This window comes from Microtus ochrogaster, chromosome 4 (genome assembly GCF_000317375.1).
Source record: "Microtus ochrogaster isolate Prairie Vole_2 chromosome 4, MicOch1.0, whole genome shotgun sequence".
Classification (NCBI taxonomy): Eukaryota; Metazoa; Chordata; class Mammalia; order Rodentia; family Cricetidae; genus Microtus; species Microtus ochrogaster.
Genome location: NC_022011.1, coordinates 38,262,045 through 38,284,056, shown reverse-complemented (window position 1 = coordinate 38,284,056; position 22,012 = coordinate 38,262,045). Strand labels below are relative to the sequence as shown.

The following is a 22,012-nucleotide window of genomic DNA, read 5'->3' as shown; positions in this document are numbered from 1 at the left end:
TTTGTGGCAGCCTCACAATCATAAAAAAATTCCATTAGGAGTTGATTGCTAGGGCAATAAGTAAGCAATCTTTGCGTGAAAAATCTCATTTGATCAATGCAGTTGCAGGTTCATGGGAAGAACTGGAGCAGGAGAGAATTAGGTGGAGGCTAGAACTTTCCAAGTCCTTTAGTTACCACACACTGGGGACTGTATCTCCTTTGCCTTGGGCACATGGCTTAGCCTTTCTTCAAAGGACAGGTAGCCACATTGCAGAAGGAAGAGCCAAGGCTGTAGGTAAGATGATTCTCTGCAAAAATGGGTCTGCCCACCCACAGCTGCACCTCTAAGCCATGCCCCACACTTAGTCTGACCTTTTCCATCTCAGTACTTCACTCAGTGTATCCTGGGAAAGGAAATCACAGGACTCATCGTGACAGTGTAGCAACCTCCTTAGACAAGCTCTATTTCTAGAGTGAGGGACCCACTTCCTTGCCTCTCCAAGGCTCCTTGTCTCATCTATAGAAATGCAATGACATCTCGAAGACTTGTGACATGAAGAGCTTGTTATAAGCATTGGATCGGGTGTTCATAGTTGGATTGTGTAAAAGTAAGAGACAAAGCTTAGATGATTGAAATCCTAGAGATTGGTGTGTTTTGTAAAAAAAAAGAAGTAATTACACTGTGGTTTAGCATTGACCAACTCACCTCAACATGCCATCAGCCACATCATCAGAAAAGGAATTCAGAACACAAGCATGCAGGTTTTATTCACCCAAGGCCTCAAAAGAGGTCTGCTTCAGTGGGTGGGATTCTGCCTTTACTCCACCACTTAGCGTATGCTGAGATCAGTTCATAGAAAATAACTTAAAGCCTTAGTAGTTCTTTATATAATCAAAGGAACAAGTACTTGGGACAAAGGTGAGCATCTCCTGCAATCCAGCCATTCTCAGTCTAATTTGTGTGGTTGAGCATAAGCCACACTAGAGAAACTGAGTAGTTGTGGGGCACTGGTAATGATGCTTTGTTTTCCAATTTTATTTTCATCTTTTAGCCTGCTATTATAGATAAGACCCTTTCAGCAATGTTAAAACTAACTTCGGAGGAAACTCTCAATTAATAAACCCTTACCAAGAGTTGCTTAAATGAGTCAAATTCTTGTCAGATGAAGATAAAAAGTGGGCTGCAGAAACCCGGTAACAGAGTGGGAAGAGCCCTGCAGGCCCTGAGTTCAGCTTTCTTTTCCTCTAGGAAAAGATTCCTTTTAACCATGTTCTTGTTTAAAATAGGAATCAGATTAACAGGGGAAAGATACGAGTCATTTCACGGTCTGTCCCCTGTGTGCAAAATGCTCTTAATCCTGGCCTCTTAAGATGCCTCTTGAAAACAAATAAGTGAGGTTTGGATCTACTAATGTGCATAATGCTTCAACCTTAAAAGAGATCCTGGCTGTGTTAAGGTGACTCTTTAAGGCTCACATTTATCCCTTGTATGAGTAGGCTTCTCACTTCACAGAATTTTTTTAATAAGGAATAAGTAAGGAAATGTGTATACTAACCACATTGATTCCCATGTCCATCACATGATAGTTGCAAAACAAAACAAATGGAAGTAACTACTAGTATTTTTTGGCTGTGGGCTGTGAAATAGAAATTCTTTAAAGAATTAAGGACTCATCTACACAAGACAATCTTTATCTCCCCTTTTCATCCTCTTTTTTTTTTTTTTTTTTACAATGATTAACTTTCCTAAATTGTCATTCAGTTAGAGTCACTTTTAACTGAGGTCAGCCCCATGGACCTGGGGACTTCTTTTCATAAACTCTTTGGGAGTGACTGGGGTGCAGCCTGATGGAAATGTTTCAGTGGCAGTGATGATTGAAGAGAGGTTCCCTTGGCCTATGCAAATCCCACCTGGGATCTGGGCACATGTGGCTTTGTTTAACACCATGCTCAGTAGCTCATGGTACGAATTTGTGACCATCAGGCATTTACTGTTGATATGTGAGGTCACCACAGTAGGGGTGTTTGTCAACCAAATTAAACTTCCTCTTAATGACCTAAAATAATTGATTCGGAAGGCATTTAAATGGGCCAGGGCAATGTGTAAGAAAGCTGAAATCTGGCATTTTCTACACAAATTACTGTGTGTTATTTGATTTGTGTTTTGCTTTTGCCGAGAATAACATGATGGACTGTGGCCTTTGGTGCAGTAGTTGAATCCCAGCTCCAACTTTTTTCTCTGTATGTGAGGCAAGTCACTGTAGTGGCATTGTGTACCTTCAGATCCCTATCAGCTAAATGCATGCACCTACCCAAAGGGTGACCATTAAGTGTCATGCACATGAGCAAGCTCTCACTCAGTGGCAGGTATTATTATTGAGTATTTTTAATAGTTTGTAGAAAGTGACCTAGCTGTGATGAGTAACTGCATCTTACTTCTTGCTAATAACTTTCTCCATTAACTGCACTAAAAGAAGGAAAAGGAAAAAAAGAAAGAAAAATAAAAACTGGAGTCAGTAAACCTCTTTTTCCTTATTGTTTGGTTCTCAGTTGAGCTCAAGATTGAAGTTGAACAGGAAGATTTAGGCTATGGAAGGGTACTCCCTTTGGCTATATGGTAACTAACCATAAGCCTTGGCAAGAAAAGCTCGGGGTCATCACCCAGTGTTTGTGTAGAAACCAGGCATTGACTTAAGGCCTTAAATGTGGTCAGTGGTGTCATTAGTCTTTTTAGAAGTCACCAACACCCCACAGGGTATGTCCTGCTAAAATGCTTTGCTTTATAAACCAGTACCTGAAAGAAACTATGAAGTCCAGGCTGGGGCTCATGGACACTTCTTCAGCCATGCCAAACCCCATTGTTCAGCCACCATACTGAGAAGGGTCCTCTTCATTGTGCTGACCATTTAGGTTAAATTATAAAGCTTGATAAGTACATATATGAATTACCCATCCCTAGCTTTTTAAGGGAGGAGGGGGGAGAGAGAGAAAGAGAAAGGGAAGGGGGGGAAATGCTATGATTTTTGGAAGTCATCCCAATTTTTTAAAAATAAGAGAATTTGGACATTTTGGCATATGGGGTTTTTTAAATGAAATTTCATGGAACTGAAAACAGTCAATTTTAGGTTTCCAAAAATTGTTTTGATTTTCGTTGGTATAAATTTGCTGCACATGGTTTTGGGGGAAGTTCTACGAGATACATTTAGGATTTAAGAGTTGATTTTTTTTCTTTCCTTCCTTTCTTTTTTCCTTCTTTTTTTAGATTTATAATTGAGTTTTAAAAGGTGGGTTATTGTGGGGGTTTTTCTGGGGTTTTTTTTTTTGGCCCCTTCTTCCCCAACTTGAAAATATGAACTGGAAAAGGGCAGAATTCCACTTTTAAGGATGGTTTCTGGAAATGACATAATTACCCATTGCTGAGCAGTGACCACAGGACATCATTTCAGCACAACTGGACCCTGTCTGCCCACTCCTCTTTCCCCACTTCAAAGCCAGTTCCATTAGCAGCAACTTCTGGCCATCAGCACGTGAGTCACCTGTGCAGGGTAGGGCTTCTGCACTTCAAGGATCAACAGTGAGCGGTGTGGAAGAGAGGGAAGATGCCCAGGAGGGGGCTTCAGGCTACCTGCTGTGACAGGATCAAAGGGTTGAAAGGTCAGAGGGCACAACTCCCTTAACCATATCTGTCTGTGCAATAGCTGTTTCAGATTGTAAATCTTGGCGATTTCATTAAGTCCTCCTGGCTGCTACTGGGGCATTGAAATCATAAAATTTTATATCTGCTGCCTTTCCTGCCTCTGGCAGCCAGGCTGATACGTCCTGTACAAGGTGAATGTCTTATGAAAACCTTCCCTAGAATGATCAGAGCAGCACTAATGAATCCTCATATTGGGAAGTTAGGGCTCCCACAATCTCATCCTTTGGAAATGGTTGTTTTAAAGGGAGAACAGTCCCCACAAAAACTGTGCAGCATCCTTTTAGATATAGAGTTCCTCTCCTCCAGAGAGCAAATCCACAATCTCTTTTGCCACATGCTTCCACAAACACACAGGAGGCGAGGCAGGCTCAGTTGCTCGGCTGCTTACTACACAGCTTTGTCATAGTGCTGGATCATCTCTGGGCAGTCCTTGACATCTAGCAAAGTCCTTCTTCCCACCAGCTTTGTTGTATTCTTTGAGTCATGTCTCCTGAATATGATTTCCAGCGTTTTCATACATTTGGATCTGTGGCTCCTGAGTAGGGCAAGTTGTAGCATTGGCCATCCTTTAGCTGCCTGTTTATTTAAGACCACCAATAGTTTGTTTGCAAAGTTAAGAGATTTTTTTTTTGCCATGAAGGTGCCGGTTCTGAAATTTCAAGTGTTCCTTTTCATAGGAGATCAGTTCCCTCTGATTAAGTCCGTAATTCTCACTAAGCCATGTTTATGGAGGCAATAAACAATGTTTCAGTGTGCTTGTTAAATTGGGTCTCCAACCTCTCCACTCTTTAAAAATTGACATTTCAAATAAAAGGCAGGTGAGATGGGAGTTAGGGTTTGTTGTGCTTAGTGATGAATGAGTGATGGCCAGGGGCACTTGTGTAGGAGGAATAAGGCCTTGTTTTATGGTAGAGAGGCCCCAAACCATTTTGGGATTAGGTAGTCTATATTCTCTTACACTCCTGCTGAATGAAGCTCCTGAATCCAAACCTCACTGTTTCCAATTGGATGGGTACTGTGTTGAAGCAGCACATACATTACAAACTCACTGTTTAGTTTTTAATTAATCTGTGTTCTGGTATTGATATCCCTGTTTTCCAAGTGACTAAGTTTAGGCACAGAGAAGTTATGTAGCTTGTCCAAAGTCACATGATGAAAGACAAAGACTTGAGCCAAGTTACTAAGATGCTTGCAATATTTTAACATACAAAAGCAAAGATACTATACTGGTCTTACTTTTAGGTTCACTTAACTATTTAGTAACCTGTTTGTGCCCGCTATATCCTTTAATAATAAAAGGCCCCAGGTTCTATGTGGGACAGAGTCCCAAGGTCAGTTATTCTTCTTTTAGAAATGAGACAAGGATGCTCAGAGATTTTGAGTTAGAGTACATTATAAAACTCTTAGGCACTTTCTAGGTGGCAGGGCCATGTGGAAAAGGTTGAGCTAAAACCATTTTAAGGGTCTAGTAATCAAACACATGAAGCCATGAAAAGCTTCCCTGAGCCTCTTGTCCCTTGTACTTGTCTCTGGATTTGGAGACTACCCCTTGTCATGGGAGCTGGAGTCAGGAAGAGTTCCTAGAAGAACAAGGATATGGAAGCTGGAAGGAGTCAGGCTATCTTACCAAGTACTCTGCCCCCAATCCCAGCAGCAGAAAAAGAGAATAAAGAATGTCAATCCCTTGATTCTTTTACACATGGAAGCACCAAGTCTCCAGCAGTGGTGGAATCAGAGGTGTGAAGTGCTCATCCTCCACTCTAGCTGAATAGAGGCTGTGTTGGGGTGGACTTATAGATTGTGGCTTCAGAAGAAATGGGAGAACTCAGAAAGGGAGGCCTACCAACATTGAGCTGACTCTGCCTGCTGACTGAATCTAAAGGGAATCTGCACTTGCCAGTGACTCTTCCAGTCTTATCAACACTCCTAGAGTTAAGGACTATGATTCCCAGCCCACAGAGTAGGGAACCAGTTTTGTGAACCGTTCCTAGAGCTACCTACTAGGAAGCAAAAAGCCAGGACACCAACCTTGGGACTTTCTGATCACCTATCTAGGGAGACAGGCTCCGGGTACATGGAAATAAATGTTCCACTGGGGCAATATCTCTTCCATGTCAGGGTTTCCCTAGGACCCATCACAAGGAGGCTGGCAGCCCCTAGAGTTCAAAGATCGTGGTATTATTGTTCTTGTGTCCTTCTAGCCCATTGGCTCTTGGGAATGGCTAACCATTGTGAGTGGGTTCTCAGAAGAGACACCACTGAAGAGCAGGCCCTCTGCTGGCCTGGCATGAGGATCTCTAGTGGTGTTAATGAGCATCAGTGCTTCCTACCTTGTGGGATGAATTTGGCTTGACCTGGGAGTGTTTGGCCCACTTCCTTCCCCTGCCAAGTTTCTGTTTCTATTTAAAGCTTGCTGGGAAATTCCAGTGGGCTCTTAAGGCTCTCTGAGCAGCGGGCTTAGATTTTAATTTTGTGGGGCAGGAAGGAGCCCATCTGACTCCAAAGCAAAGCCACCACGTTCATCAACTGCTTGGCAGCTTGGTGACCTCTGGGGCAGAGGAAGGGAAGGAAAGTGTCACTTTTTCTTTGTTTGTACTCAAGATTTCAAGAAGAATAAAGAGCTTAGGATCCCATTTGCCTCTTCCCTTCCCAATCATACTTGCCTCTTTCCTCTCATTTCTTTGCTTTCCTGTTAGGAGGCCACCGGCTCTCCAAGCTGTTCTTTGTTATGGACTCATATGTATGCGCATGCATTTGGCTACATTTTATGTGTGCTGGGTAGTACAAAAAACACTGTAACCCACGTGCATGTTCTTTCTCTGACACACACCAGATTTAACAACACGGGTACATTGCTTCATTTCTTTAACTTTGGTTTTCTCATCCGTCAAATGGGTATGATATTCCAGAGAAAACTCTTTCTTTTTTTTACAGGGTGAGGTTGAATGTTTATTTGGGGAGTTATGGAGGAGGAAGGGTAAAGGGGGGGACAGAGAGAGAGAGAGAGAGAGAGAGAGAGAGAGAGAGAGAGAGAGAGAGAGAGGAGAAGGAGAAAGAGACAGAGAAGGGGGAAAGCAGAGAAGTGGGGAGAGAGGCAGAAGCGAAGCTACCTCTCCAAGAGGAAGATGGAAAAGAGCCAGAGAAAACTCTCTTGAGGTTTATTATATTTTTCAGAAAAAACAGTGTGTCAAATTAAGTAGGGGTATTGAACTCAGTTCAACTGGGTTCATAGCTGACCCATGAGCTGGCAGCGGTGGCGCACACCTTTAATCCCAGCACTCGGGAGGCAGAGGCAGGTGGATCTTTGTGAGTTCGAGGCCAGCCTGGTCTACAAGAGCTAGTTCCAGGACAGGCACCAAAGCTACAGAGAAGCCCTGTCTCAAAATACAAAAAAAAAAAAAAACAAAAAAAAACAAAGCTGACCCATGCTTCTGAGCCATGTCAGTCTCCCTCTTTGTCTTATAAGGGGTATTTGAGATTAAGCTGATAGACTCAGAAGGTTGGGACACAAGGACACAACTAGTGGCTGTCATTGTGCTGCTGTGAGCATCAGGCAGAGATGATGGATGCAGAGTGCACAGCATCTTTTGGCACTTGCCAGCCCTGCAGACTTAAAGCTAGGCACAGAGTTAACAGAAGTGACTACATAAAGTCTGAAAGTGGTCACTTTGTATAAAGTTTTGATAACAAACTTTGTTATCAAATATTGATGTCACTTGGGTTAATTTTAACTATCCTCTAACTTCAAAATTTAAAAAGAAAGAAAGAAAAAGAGAAAAGGAAGGCAGGCAGGCAGGCCTGTTAAAAAATCTTACTTGAGGGCGTCTTAGCTAAGTCAGGAGCCAAGTCAGTCATCCCGTTCCCAGAGAGATGGACCTTGGCCTTATGGAAACCAAACCCATGGTTATGAGGATATTGCACACCTCCCTGCAGCCCCAGTTATCAGCTCTGTGTTGGGCTTGTTGGTGCTGCCACAGAGGGCCTATGCAGAGTAGATGGTGAAAAATGGCATTTGCTCATTACTGACTACACAGGCACAAAATAAATAGTGGTTTGTTCTTTTTAAATGTTCTTGCAGTCATATGTAGCAAGTGACTATGGACCTCCATTTTAGGTCCATATGAAAAATATGGTATTCAACTAGTTTTAAAAAGCTTTTCCTGGGCCCCTTAAAATCCAGACCAACCTCTCTGGTTCCCGCTGCTCCTCCTCCATCCTGTCTCATGCCAGACTATCTTGGGAACATGAAAGTATCTCAATGTGACCCCAATCAGCTTCTGCTTTTTACCTTTCTAAAGGGAGGCAGGATAGCCTAAAGAAGCAGTTGTATCCTGTAACTATCTATCTTTGCCTACATGTATTCTGATGGCAATCTATGAAATCATCTTTATTAATAAAATTGTTTCATTTTATAGCAAGAACAGTTTAATACCTACTGCTAATTATATACCAGGCACTATCCTATGTATCATAATACATATGTACTCATTTAATTACCAAAACAAACTGGTAGGACCATGTCACCACTTTTTGCTAATGTATAAGGCTTAAAGGGAAAAGTATACCTGGCCTAAGTACACAGTCTGCTGAGTTCTGTGATGGGGACATGCTGTGTTCCCACCACCCAGATGGAGAGATAGCATTACAACCCCAGAAGCCTTTTTTATGCCAACTCTACCCAGTCTCCTCCAGCTTGCTGGTAACCACTGTCCTGGATGAGCAGCTAATTCACAGATACAGGGCCAAATGATTTGCCCACAGCTTGGAGGCTAAGTTGGAATTGAGACTCAGACAGTATGGCCTCAGAGCACGAGCCAGTGTCAGGAAAACAGTGGACTGAGGGGAGTCTTAGTTTTAATAGCATAAGATCATGACAGTAGGGTTTTAGTAGTCTCTCACTTCCTCAGAAAATAAGTTGCACTGTTGTTCTCCTCAGAACTCTCATCCTTTATTGGCTTCTCTGTCAGATCACAAGGAGAGAAGCTTTCTAAAGTAGCTCCTGCACTGCCCTTAGTACAGTCAAACACTGTGCTGAGCTCCTTACAAACATGCTGCACTCCACACAAAGCCAGACAACTCCATTCCCACTCTATAGATGAGAAAACTGCAACTCAAGAGAACTTGCTGGCAGTCACATTCCCAAGGCAAGGCTTGGATGAAGTGGTCTGATTCTAGGACCTTCATTCCTGAGTTAATGCCTGCTGTCCCTGTCCACTGTGAATTTATCCTGTGCTAATTAATTATGGTAATTTTACATAGTTGTTATCATAGCCATAATCATTGTTATTCCCATTGCACTTCCTAAAGCAGACTCCAGTTTGCTTACAGTAGGCTTGGATGGTCCTTGTAGGTTTGCATTGACATCTGCTATAAGACTGGACTCCCAATACAATGGAGCCAGGCACAGCTGGTCTGCTCCTTCTCCAGCTAAGGAATATGTGCCTATGTCAGACTCTGTACTGGACATGCAGACCAGTGAGATATGGCTCTGGCCCCAGAGGTGGTCCTGGTATAAGGATAACAAAAGATTCACCACAGTGACCCCCAATGCCTCCATCCTGATGTAGGAATGCTGCTCTTTCCCTGCATCTGTCAGAGGAGACTGAGGTGGATGGAGCTGGGCCCTGCACCTCAACTTGCAGTCAGTTGTCTTCCCACTTGGCCAGCACTGCTAGTTCCTGGCATTTACATCTTCCTATTCTGTGTGGAGCCATAATTTCATCTTCCTTTTTTGGCCTTACTTGTGAGTCCTGCCTTTTCAATAACTATCCAGTCCCTTTCCAGGATATTAGGTATTTAGGTATACCCTAAGAGGACACTTTGACACAAACATTTTTTAAAACTCTCCTGTTGGCATGAAGGGTACTGGGTATCAAAGGCACTGGGAAGAGCCCCTTCATCCTGAACACTCATTCACAGTCATGCATTCACCCCTGCCTTTCCAGGTCTACTGTGAGTTTATTCTATGTTCTGGATAACGTTCTGATGGGCTTCTTAACTGCACAACAAATCATCCACTTAAAGTGTATGGTTCAATGAATTTCGAGTTTTGACGCCACTACCATAATGATTTGGCACATTTTTATCGTCCCAAAAGAGCTTCAGTTTTTACTTAACAAATACCTTGTACTTCCTGTGAGCCAGACACTACTTAAATACTTTTAAAATGTTAGTTCATTTAATACTCATAGCAAGCTTAGTATAGTGTCTGTTATCTGAACCCAGAAGAAAGGAAACAGACACAGGAAAATTGACTTGCCCATGTTGATATGGCCAGTGTGATTAGGTAGAATGTAGACTAGATGTCAGATCTCTGCTCCTCAGCTCTGGGTTCTCGTCATCTCTCTCTCCATCCCATACCTTCATTCGTTTATTAATTCATTCAAGAATTGTCAGCTGTGGGCCAAATATTGGGGTAGGAACTAAAGTAGGAAACCCAGAGACAGGGCAAAGGATCAGTAAGTAAGATACTACAGCATAAGTAAACCCAGATCAATTTTTTGTTCTGATTGTGGGAAGCCCAGGTCCTAGAAACCATATTATGCAACAGGCTCTCAGAGCTACCAGGTTCTGGAAATCATGAAGAAACTCTTTACCACATAATAGCATCTCTAAATGCCACAGTGAATGTCAGTTAGGGTTTTTATTGCTGCAATTAAACACCATGACCAAAAAGCAAAGTTGGGGAAGGAAGGGTTTATTTAACTCACACTTGCACGTCACAGTTCACCCTCAAAGGATTTAGGACAGAACACAAACTGGGCAGAAGCCTGGAGGTAGCAGCTGATGGAGAGGCCACGAAGGGGTGCTGCTTACTGTTCCCCAAGGCTTTCTCAGTCTGCTTTCTTACAGAACACAGGACTACCTGCCCAGAAGTGTCCCCACCCATAATAGACGCACACCAATCACTAAATAAGAAAATGCCCTACAGGCTTGCAAGCAACCTGATCCTATGGAGGCATTTTCTATATTGAAAGTCACTCCTTTCCAGTGGCTCTAGCTATGTCTATTTGACATAAAACTAGCCAGCACAGTGAAGATAAGGCTGGCATTGTCCACTTCTTTTTTCTCAACTGGAAACCTGGAGGATTTGTAATGTCCAGTTGCAGTGCTTAAGGTTGCCCACATGGTATGGATGAGCTAGAGGTGACTCTTAGGAAAGTAGTGCCCTCTCAGTTGCTTCTGAGCTTCTCATGTGCTTTACGTTGTCCCTTTTCTGGTCCAAAGACAAGTAAAACTAAGACTAACAAAGCACACAGGAAAAACATTTTAATATTTTAATGAGCACTATTGATGGGGTGCTGCCGTTTTTGTGTTTCTGTGTAAGAAATGCCATTTGGAAAGCTGGTGTATATGTCAGTGTTGTTTTGTGCTTTTTTTCCCCCCTTCCCATTCTGAGGAGAAGCCTATGGAGTCTGGTGGGGGAGGGGTTTGCAGCTGGCAGGAGCCTTGGCATATGCTGTAACTAAAAAGAGAGGGAATGTGTTGGTGGGACAAGCTACCGGAGAGCTGTCTCGGTGTGCTGCGGTACTTGTAAGTGTTCTAATTGGGTAGGATTTTTGGAGGACTATTTTGACATCTGCTCGTGTCTTTGCTGATTTTTCTTCACTTAGAGTAGGAAACACAAGCTGTGGATAAAATGGCTGTAAAATAATTGGAAGAAAAGATATATCTCTAAGATGAATTCACCAGAGACACTTCTTAAGGAGTGGAAACTAAAATCCACTTCTGGGAATCTTTCCTGAAGCACAGAGCTTCCAGCCTTCAGACTTCATGGCCATGTCATATATATTAATGTCTTAAGTGCTTGAAGCAACTTTCAGCAAACTGGCCTTGGTTGAGTTTGCCTCCATGTAGCAGAACACTCTGGAACAATTAGTAACTGTTACTTATCTTGTAATGAAGTGGAACATTGCTTATGCTGTAATCAATGAGAAAAATCAAGGGAGGCTGGAGCACTGTGAAGGATTTAGAGCTATGGTAGGTAGGAGAGAGCACAGAAGGAAACAGTTTAGAATGATGACCCCAAACAGTAAGCTTCTTTGAGCTTTGAGGCTTTCTGTCTTGCCCACCTGCTTGGTGGCTCAGTGTGAATCCTGAGCACATGGGTCTGGGAGTCTCCTCACGTGAGTGTTAGAGTCAGACTATTTTCCACAGCCAGGTTTGCTGACTCCCTAGCTGTGTGACTCTGAGAAATTTGTTTAGTCTCTGAGCCTCTCTCTTTGCCTTGAAGATGATGCTGAAGAGAAACAAGCTAGCACTCAGGAGCCATCCTTCTCCAGCATTCCCACCCGACAGCCCCAAACCTTTGGGGAGAGAGTACCCTCCAACCAAGCTGCCTGTGATTCTTTCCTTGGGAGTTCTGAGCTTTAAGAAGCCCCTTGAACCCATGCCAGCCCCTTTAGAAGAGGCCTTGCCACCGGCAGGGTGGCATTGTCCATGAGAGGAAACTGCTGAACCAGCTCCTGCCTAGAGCCCAGTACTGGGGACAATTCAGTTACTAAGGGGACCCTGGCCTGCTAAGTCAGGAAAAAAGGCCAGGGGTTTTCCTCTTCTTCAGCCTGTTGCCATTGTTGAAAAAGTAAACACTCCACACAGCTTAACTGGCAAGTCCTCCAGCCAGGAGTGGAAGGAAATCAAAAGCTTGTTCCAGCCGGCCTCAGAGAGCCCATAAGGGCTGTCTGTGCTGCTAGGGCAGCTCTGAGAACACAGAAACAAGCCCCAATTCTGGTCCACACTCAACACCCACTTACAGGACGTGTCAGCCCCAGAACTGCTCTCCAGCGGCTGTTGCCTCCTGCCCCTTCTGTTTGGAGCTGTTGGGAGGGTCAGATGAAGCAAGGCGGAAGAGGCTGGGGTGCAGTGGTCCTCGGTTCAGTACCAGTATCCTGGCATTTCTCATCACCATTCTAATTCTGCGTCCGATAGCAATCATCAGCCTTTGAAATGAGAACCAAGCTTTTGCCACCAAGAGGCCATTGCCACTGCAGCTTTTTTTTGCCAGCTCATATTTAAAAAGTCATAATTTGAGACCATCCTGATCTACAGAGTGAGTTCCAGGATAGCCAGAAGTACACAGAGAAATTTTGCCTCAAAAAAAAAAAACCCAGAAAATTTAAAAAATAATAGTAATAACCACCATGTATTAAGTCCTGAATGCTTAGCCCTGGGCATCTATGACTCTGAACTTCATAATAGCCTAGAGTACTGGTTCTCAACCTGTGGGCCATGACCCTTTTGATAAATTTCTATCTCCAAAAAATATTTACATTATGTTTCACAACAGTAGCAAAATTACAGTTGTGAAGTAGGAATGAAAATAATTTTATGATTGGGGTCATCACAACATGAGAAACTGTCTTAAAGGGCTAAAGCATTAGAAAGGTTGAGAACCACTGGACCAGAGGAACTGGTAGGAAGTGAGGAGCACATCTATTTGGGATTCACAGATGAAGCCCTTCAGTTATATATGTCACCTTGAACAAGCTTCATCACTTCATGGAGCCTCCATTTCTTTTTTTTTTTAATATTTATTTATTTATTATGTATACAATATTCTGTCCGTATGCCTGAAAGCCAGAAGAGGGCGCCAGACCTCTTTACAGATGGTTGTGAGCCACCATGTGGTTGCTGGGAATTGAACTCAGGACCTTTGGAAGAGCAGGCAATGCTCTTAACCACTGAGCCATCTCTCCAGCCCCCGAGCCTCCATTTCTTATCTCTGAAATTGGTGGTGGCATCACACTTTCTAGTTCCTGGTGGAAAAGAAAACACCAGTGGGGCAGACTATTATGAGCTCTGAAATATATGTGGCCGTAGTGGAAGAGATGATTGTGATTGGCCTTCATGTAAGTTCCTTGTGGTACATCCAAGTATTTAAACTGTAGGGTACAGCAAGGCTGCTGAATCTTGAAGGCCACTCTGAGTCTGTGTGCTCCTCTGCAAATAGGGTTTTTACAGTTCTGCCTGGTGCTCAGCAGTTATGTTAGTGTCAACACCTTCTCAATTGCACCCAGCCTGCAAATAAAGCTGTAGTTAATGGAATGATGGGTTTCAGAAGAGTAAGGAAATGCATTAGTCAAGAGTCTTATTGGAACTCTCTAGTACTCCACCAATGGAAAGCATTTAGTAGATCTTACAAGATGATTCATAAGTTTGGGGATTGTCCCCTGCCCCCTGGAAACGTCAGTATTTGAAGTTAGAGACTCTTACATGGAAAGATTCGAGGAATCTGTTTCCTGGCATGTTCTTATTAACTGTTAAAGAGGCTCTGACCAGGATGGCCTATGCTGGTTGACCTATGGATGACCAGCATAGGCCATCCTCCTGCCTCAGAGATTCCTGAAATGTTTATTTAGGTATCATGATCTGTCCTAGAAGCTAGGGTGAGATGTCAGACAATGTCTTCAACATCATATATATGTAGATAAATAGATATAAACAAAATGATAAAGTTTCTTTTTCCTAGCTCCTTGGTGTGTTGCATAGCTTCTGTGAAATGCTCTCAATGTGATTTGGAGAGTGATCATGTGACAGTTAAATGAGCAGCAGAGGTGAGCCATGTATCTCTGGGACTATAGCAGAGTAAACCTTTATCCAGGGGTGCTATTCTTCCCTAAAGAAGGCCGAGGGTAAGTAACTTGTCCACTGATGATAGTTCCAGTGACTCTGGATTTTCTTTACTTGCAGAAGGTCAGAAACATGGCCCTAGAAGATGTCGTGATCTTGAACGTGGACACTAACACCCTGGAAACCCCTTTTGATGACCTCCAGAGCCTCCCAAATGATGTGGTGGGTAATGTGTGTGAGTTCAGTCTCCTGAGTGCTTCGCTGTGAAGTGGAAAGACAGTGTGGTACAGGGCCTAGTATGCTGCAGGGTAATGGTGGTAGACACTGTTCAAAGATGCTACCAAAAAAGTCCTTACAACATAGATTTCCTGAAGATGGCAAATTGCAAGATGCCTTCTGAGTGAAATGAAATAAGTGGCTGTTAAGGAAGAAAAGTAACTTGGGTTAATTATTTTCTCTCTCTGACCTCAGTTTCTGACTTTGAAAAAGAATTGCAAGGAAGGTGCTTAGGGCTCTTATGGCAGATGTGGAAACAGCCATCTGACCCTTGACTCCATGCTTACATGTTGCCAATGTTCCACAAATGGTACACACATTAAAATAACAAGTTTCATGTAAGTAGGGGGACATTTATATCCTCCAGGTCTTAATATTCTCAGCATAGGCAAGTGGGGCTCCTCTGTATGCTGGCCACAGTGGCAGTTTCCAGCTTTGGGCCTTCAGCTCATTCAGGATTAAAGAGTTGGGTGAGGTGGCCACAGAGGTACTTAATGCAGAGGAAGTCATAGATAGGATTCTGTAATGTTACCTGAGCTTTAGAGCCTCACAGGTGAAAACCCTGTCCTGCTCAATGTTTCTGCATTTGGCACAGGCTGTTCTTGTTGTGGTGGGCTGCAGACCACTTCCCACCGCTCAGCTCCCAGCCACAGGCTAGCTTTACTCAAAATAATTACACGGAAACTATATTCTTTTAAACACTGCTTGGCCCATTAGCTCTAGCCTCTTATTGGCTAATTCTCACATCGTAATTAACCCATTTCTAATAATCTGTGTAGCACCACAAGGTGGTAGCTTACCAGGAAGATTTTAACCTGCATCCATCTTGGAGAGGAGAGCTATGGCGACTGTCTGACTTGGCTTCTTTCTCCCAGCATTCTGTTCTGTCTGCTCCGCCTACCTAATTTTCTGTCCTATTAAAGGGCCAAGGCAGTTTCTTTATTAACCAATAGACAGATGACCCTCCTCCATCATATTCTCAGTGTATCAGTGTGTCCACAGTTGACCTGACAGTATCTTTTACCAGAACTCCTGAAAGAAACCTCTTTTTAAGCGTTTTCCCAGCCCACATCTTCCTAGACATAACCTACTCCAGGCCCTTATTTCCAGTCCTGAGGATAGGGGCTGAGAATGTAGCTCAGTTGGTAAAGAGCTTGCTGACTATAAGCAGAGCCCTGGTTTCAATACCCAGCACCACATAAACTAGAAGTGGTGAAATATGCCTGTAATCCCAGGAGGGCAGGGAGGATTAGAAGCTCAAGACATCCTCAACTCCATAGCAGGTTTGAAGCTAGCCTAGACTACATAAGACCAAATGGTTAAGGGAGAGGATTAATGATTTTTTTTAAATATTTTTTAATTATAAGAGGGAGATCTGGTAAGCACAGTTTAAGGGGAAAATAGTGATGGGCAAGACTATCATGCAAGGGGTACCTTTTGAGCAAAAGAACTACAGAAATGTATAACAGACCTGTTATACACCAATCTGCCCTTGTGTGAAGGGGATGATGCCCAGTGAGATATGCAAAATGAGAGCTCAAGTAGGCCTGGCCGTCTTGAGGCTCTGAGCATCAAGAGCAAGTCATTTTGGTACTCTCTGGGGACAATCACTTGTACCCTCGGGAGGCCAAGACTTAGTCCTGTCTAACTCAGCTCTTCAAAATATGTTTTTCTTCTCTTCCCAACAAAGTGAGAAAAGCAGGGTGCGGGTGACAGTCACAGGGAAAGGAGAGGAGCAGGAGGCGGGTGACAGTCACAGGGAAAGGAGAGGAGCAGGCAGCGGGTGACAGTCACAGGGAAAGGAGAGGAGCAGGCAGCAGGTGACAGTCAGAGAGAAAGGATTCATCACACTGAACACAATTTTAAAAGTAATGTGAGTCTTTGCTCATGTGTGTGCATAAATTTCATTAAACAGTTTTAAACAAGCCTCTTTCTAAAGCCTTCAAAGGATTGACCTGACTTCCCAGAAAGTTAGCTTCCTGAAAATAGGGGAAAATTTTAATCTCATGTCAAAATGAACTTTTACCCTACTTAAGAAAGAACAACAAGATCCAGCCTTCAACAACGTAACACCAGTGTCAGCATAACTTACTTGTCTATTTAGTCATTCATCTACTTTTAGTTTTTTAATAATTTTTTGAGATTATAATATATATATATTTATATATATATATATAATCATTCCTCCCCTCTCCTTTTCTCTCTCCATCCCCTTTTATATATCTGCCCTGTTTTAATTCAAATTTGTTTTTCTTCCATTGGGGTGTGTGTTGTGTACACTAAATTTATGACACATCCTGCTTGTTCTGTATACTGTTTCTTGTATGGAATTTTTCAGGACTGGCCATTTGGTATTGAGAGTCAGTGTATTCTGGCTAGAGGAAGACTATTTCTCTCTCTCTCAGCATTCCTTAGTTGCCTGTAATTCTTTGTCTAGATTTAAGACCTTATGAGGTTTCTCCCTTCCAATTAAGCATATCTTATTGGTGTCATTTTTATTCAAGTCATGTTTAGGCAGCCATGTTGGTGAGGCTTCGTGGGTGTAGCTTCTCTGATATGTAGGAGACATAGTCCTACAGCAAACTCTCTGGTCCTCTGGCTCTACAATCTTCATACGCTGTCTTCTGTGATAAACCCTGAGTCTCGGGAGTTGTGTTGTAGATGTATCAATTGGAACTGGGCTCCATAACTCCACAGTTTGATTGGTTATAGTTTTCTATAAGGTCTCTGTGTGTTACAAAGACTCTTTGATGGGGGTGAGAACTACACTTGTCTGTTGGTATAAGTATAAATATTTATAGTGAGGTTAGAGAGTATACTGTGTTAGGAAAGTGGCAGTTGTAGGTTCTCTACCATTCATGACTTCATAGCCACAGGCACCTGACTGGGTTACTTATATTTTCTAATACAGTATCTTGCTACACAGCCAGGCAGATCTTGAGTTCTGGCAGTACAATCATGCACTAGCAAGCAAACTGTTTTAAAAGTACAAGATACATTGAGAATCAGAAATGCCCTTGTAACAAGAAGAAAATTAGTATAAACATAAAAAGGTAAATAAGCTTGAAGGCATAACCATAAAAATTCATGTAAAGTAGATGGGAGCAAAGGTGAGACATTAACAAAACCTTAGTGACAGCCCCATATCTCAGTCTCAAGAGAGCTAACTAACATATGTGCAATTGAAGTCCTTGAAAGTGGGGAAGACAGAAATACTTTATAGTCAGTTTTCAGAAGTTTTGATGGAAGTGAAAACCTAAGAGCTCTGAGAAGCTCAGTGAGTGTGGGGGTTTGTATGAAACATCCCTCGTAAATCTCGGCATTTGAATCCTTAGTCCCTAGTGGATGGCTCTTTGAGAGGATTAGGTGTGGCCTTGCTGGAGGAAGTATGTCATTTGGGACAGGTTTTAAAACTCTCTCTCCTCCTGCTTGTGGATCAAGATGTGGACTCTCAGCTGCTGCTCCAGCTGCTGCCACCACTCCTCTACTCCTCCACAAATGACTTCCAGTTCTCCAGAACGTATGCCCGTTTATAACAGTGACAAAAGTGTCACTAAGACACTAAGCCTGGTACAAACACTAGACTGAACAGTACCCACACAGTGGTACATCATGATGACCTCTCAGATCCAGTGATAAGAGACAACTTTAAGTTATCTACAAGAGAGGGGGAAAGTTTATAAGAAAAAGAAGTCATTCTAGCAGGCTTCTTGTCAGGAACTGTGTCAGCCAGAACATAGTGGGATATTTTTTTGAGTTATGAAAGACAAGTTTTCAATCTAAACACTCTTTATCTACCAAAAATGTGTTTTCAAAGATAAAAGCAAACTTTTTAAAACATTTTTTACAGATTAAGAAAAAAGTAAAAGAAATATTTGTCAGCAGATCTGAGCTATGTCAAAAGAAGCTCTTGGGGTGGAGCAGAGAGTGGGTAGTAACATAATGGAGCGTCTATGACAAAGGCGTGAAGACAGCCAAAAACAGTAAATGCATAGGTTAATGTAAAAAAACATATCTTCTCATTTTTAATTTTTATGAATATAACCAAGTACTCAAGTAAAAATAATAACAATATATTATGTATTGTTGTATAAACAGAAGTAAAATATATGACAGCAGGTTCACAAAGCATAGCATGCTTCATTGGTTTTTCTGTTCTATAGAAATGTTGAAATGTCTGTAATGTTGTTGACTGTGGACAGTATCAAATCGATGGTGCATGCCTTTAATCCCAGCACTCGGGAGGCAGAGGCAGGCGGATCTCTGTGAGTTCGAGACCAGCCTGGTCTACAGAGCTAGTTCCAGGACAGGCTCCAAAGCCACAGAGAAACCCTGTCTCAAAAAAAAACAAAAAAAAATCAAAGATAGATAAATATTGTTGACTCAGAAACCACCAGAGGAGAAAGAAGACAGGGCCATACAGCTAGCCAAGCAGTGCTGAGTGTTCTGAGTGTTTTCCAGGAGGAGTAAAAGAAGCACATACAGCCAGGTGGCGGCAGTGCACACCTTTTTAGTCCCATCACTCAGGAGGCAGAGGCAGGCAGATAGATCTCTGAGTTTGGAGTCTAGCCTGGTTCCAGGATCTACAGAGTGAGTTCCAGGACAGTCAGGGCTACACAGAGAAACCCTGTCTTGAAGAACCAAAAAAAGAAGGAGGAAGAAGAGGAAAGAAAAAGAAGCAGTAGTACACACAAAACAAACAAAAGCAAAACAACATGCCTGGGTCTATGGAGTTGGGTGTGTGGGCAAGTCCTCTAAGCATGAGTATATGAAATATACTCCAGATTGGAGCCACATTACACATCCAAATACCCCAATAAGTAGTTAATTACTTCTGTATACTACCTATAAAATTTTCACTGTATGTATGTGGTATGTATATTTCTTTGTACATATGTTTGTTGTATGTGCATGCACATGGAGGCCGGTTGAGTATTTTTTCTCAGTGACTTTTTTTTAAAGATCTTTTTAAATATGTGTGAGTGTTTACCTGTATGTATGTCTATATAATTGTGTGCTACAGTTCTCAAAGAGGCCATATTGGATCCCCTGGAACTAGAGTTATGGACAGTTGTAAGTTACCATGTGAGTGCTAGGAATCAAATCCAGGTCCTCTGGAAGAACAGCCAGTGCTTTTAACTGCTGAACCCTCTCTCTAGCCCCCACCTAATTTTTTTGAGACAGGGCTGTCACTGAACCTGAAGCTCACTAAGTGAGCTAGACCAGCTGGCTAGTGAGCTCCAGAGAGTCACCGGTCTCTGCCACAGTTCCTGGACTGCAGTTACAGATGTCTGTTGTCACATGTGACTTTACTTTAATCATGCTTGCTTATGGAGCCGTTTCCCCAGCACTTGAATTTCTCTTTACATATACAGGTTAAGATTAAAGAGTGAAAGAATGGGGCTGGAAGAGATAGTGTAGCAGCTGAGAGAGCTGGAGAGAGCCGCAGCCCAGTCATGAAGGCCAGAGTTTGGATCTTGGTGGTATTATTTCATTTGTATTTTAAACATAAAGCTTGCCTGAAGATCTGAGAGTAAAACAGCCACACTGGTCAGCCTTACAGACCAGGCAGCGGTGGCACACACCTTTAATCACAGTAACCACACTGGTTAGCCATAAGGCCGGGAGGTGGTGCATGTCTTTGATCCCAGCACTATAATCCAGAGAGGAATATAAGATGGAAAGAGGCAGGATAGCCATTTCGGTCTGAGGTAGAGATAAGAGTCAGTGACTGGTTGCTTTGCTTTTCTGATCTCCAGGTTGAACTCGGATGTCTGTCTCTGAGTTTTTATTGTTTTGCTACAGATCACAGCATCATCACCCACACCAGGTGTCTCACTAACACCTGTAACTGCAGCTCCAAGGGACCCAATGCCCTCTTCCAGCCTCTGTGGGTACCCCTACACTTAAGTGTGTGTGTGTGTGTGTGTGTGTGTGTGTGTGTGTGTGTGTGTGTGTGTGTGTATACATACATATACACATCCAGACAGACATGCCACATCAATAAAATAAAAAATCCTTAAGTAGCCGGGCGCACACCTTTAATCCCAGCACTCGGGGGGGCAGAGGCAGGTGGATCTCTGTGAGTATAAGGCCAGCCTGGTCTACAAGAGCTAGTTCCAGGACAGGCTCCAAAGCTACAGAGAAGCCCTGTTTCAAAAATCCAAAAAAAAAAAAATCTTTAAGTAAAGAATGAAAAACATATACCATGTAGTCACTAATCAAAAGAGCATTGCTGAAAAGAGACCAGTCTTCCATACAGAGGAAAGTAAAAGACTATCTAACAATGCTCTTCTTTCTAGAAGGTTGTTTTTGAGCGATTTCCTTCTAAAAAATAGTTTGCCCAAAGGTAAATAAGGTAAATGTGACATGAAAGCAAAGGGAGAGCTATTGAGGGGAGAAAGGGACCCAGCTAGGCCATCAGTAAAAAGGATAAAAACAGTACATGAAAATGTCATCATGAAACTGATGTGCTATATACAAACCTAAATTAATTAAAAATAGGGTTTGTAAAGAAAACTATAGTAAGCTTCATGGAGGAACACCCAGGCTTCAGGTTTAGTTTAACATCACAGTGGTTTTATGTGATTGTCATGTGACCCAATGTAATGTGATGGAAAAGATTCTTCATATCTGGTGCTCTTTCCAAAATGTATTCTAATTTAAAAATGTATATATACATATTCAAGTTTTGGAACATTCTACAAGATACCTGTTTAGCATGTGCCAGTCCCATAAAAGACAAAGGTTGCAAAGCAGTCTTTGTTCAGCAGAGACAGAAGCTTGGCAGTGAAGTGCAGGGTAGAACCTAAGATGGAAAGGCACAGTGGGGCTGAGAGTGCAGCTGGAGCATGCACCAGCACTGGGCTCCTACTCTGGATGAACTCCAGTGCCAGTGTGGGAAATCTCGGGGAGCTGGTAACTCAGACATGGGTGCTTGTACTATTTCCACAACTTCGTGTAATCTGCAGAAGTCCAAAATAAATGCTTACTTTTTAAAAAGAGAAACAAAATAATTAGGACTATATTAATGCCTATAATTTTAGCAATTTAGATAAAATGCACAAATTCCTTCAAATACATAAATTCAGAAAGTGACTCAAGAAGAAAGGATGTAAATGTTACTATTCTGTTTAAAAACAAGTTGCATTTGTGATTAAAACTTTTGAAGACAAATGTAATTATACATAAAGTTTTTCAAAGCATTGAGGTAAAAGAAATAACTCCCAATTTTATTTCATGAAGTCAGCATTACCCAAGGATTAAAACAAAACAAAAAAATTATCAATGAAACTATAGACTGACATGCCTTATAAATAAAAATGTGAAATTATGAACAAAATATTAACAAATTGAATCTAATAAAAGATAAAACACAGTGATCAAGTTAATACAGATTGGAAATCAGTTTGAGTAATTTACCCAGTCAAAAGGCTAGAAGAGAAAACTAGACTAAGAGAGCTGCACAAGCACATGTATTTTAAGAATC

The 22,012-nt window shown here is 42.3% G+C and overlaps 1 protein-coding gene across 4 annotated transcripts in view; it reads left to right on the top strand.

The window, feature by feature from the left end:
* Positions 1-22,012, top strand: part of Dennd1a (DENN domain containing 1A) — a 536,773-nt gene that overhangs the window by 348,787 nt on the left and 165,974 nt on the right. For all 4 annotated transcript variants that reach the window (XM_026778778.1, XM_026778777.1, XM_013345984.2 and 1 more), the window contains one exon: positions 14,368-14,469. In XM_026778778.1, coding sequence (XP_026634579.1) covers positions 14,368-14,469 — 102 coding nt within the window. The remainder of the gene's footprint in view (positions 1-14,367; positions 14,470-22,012) is intronic.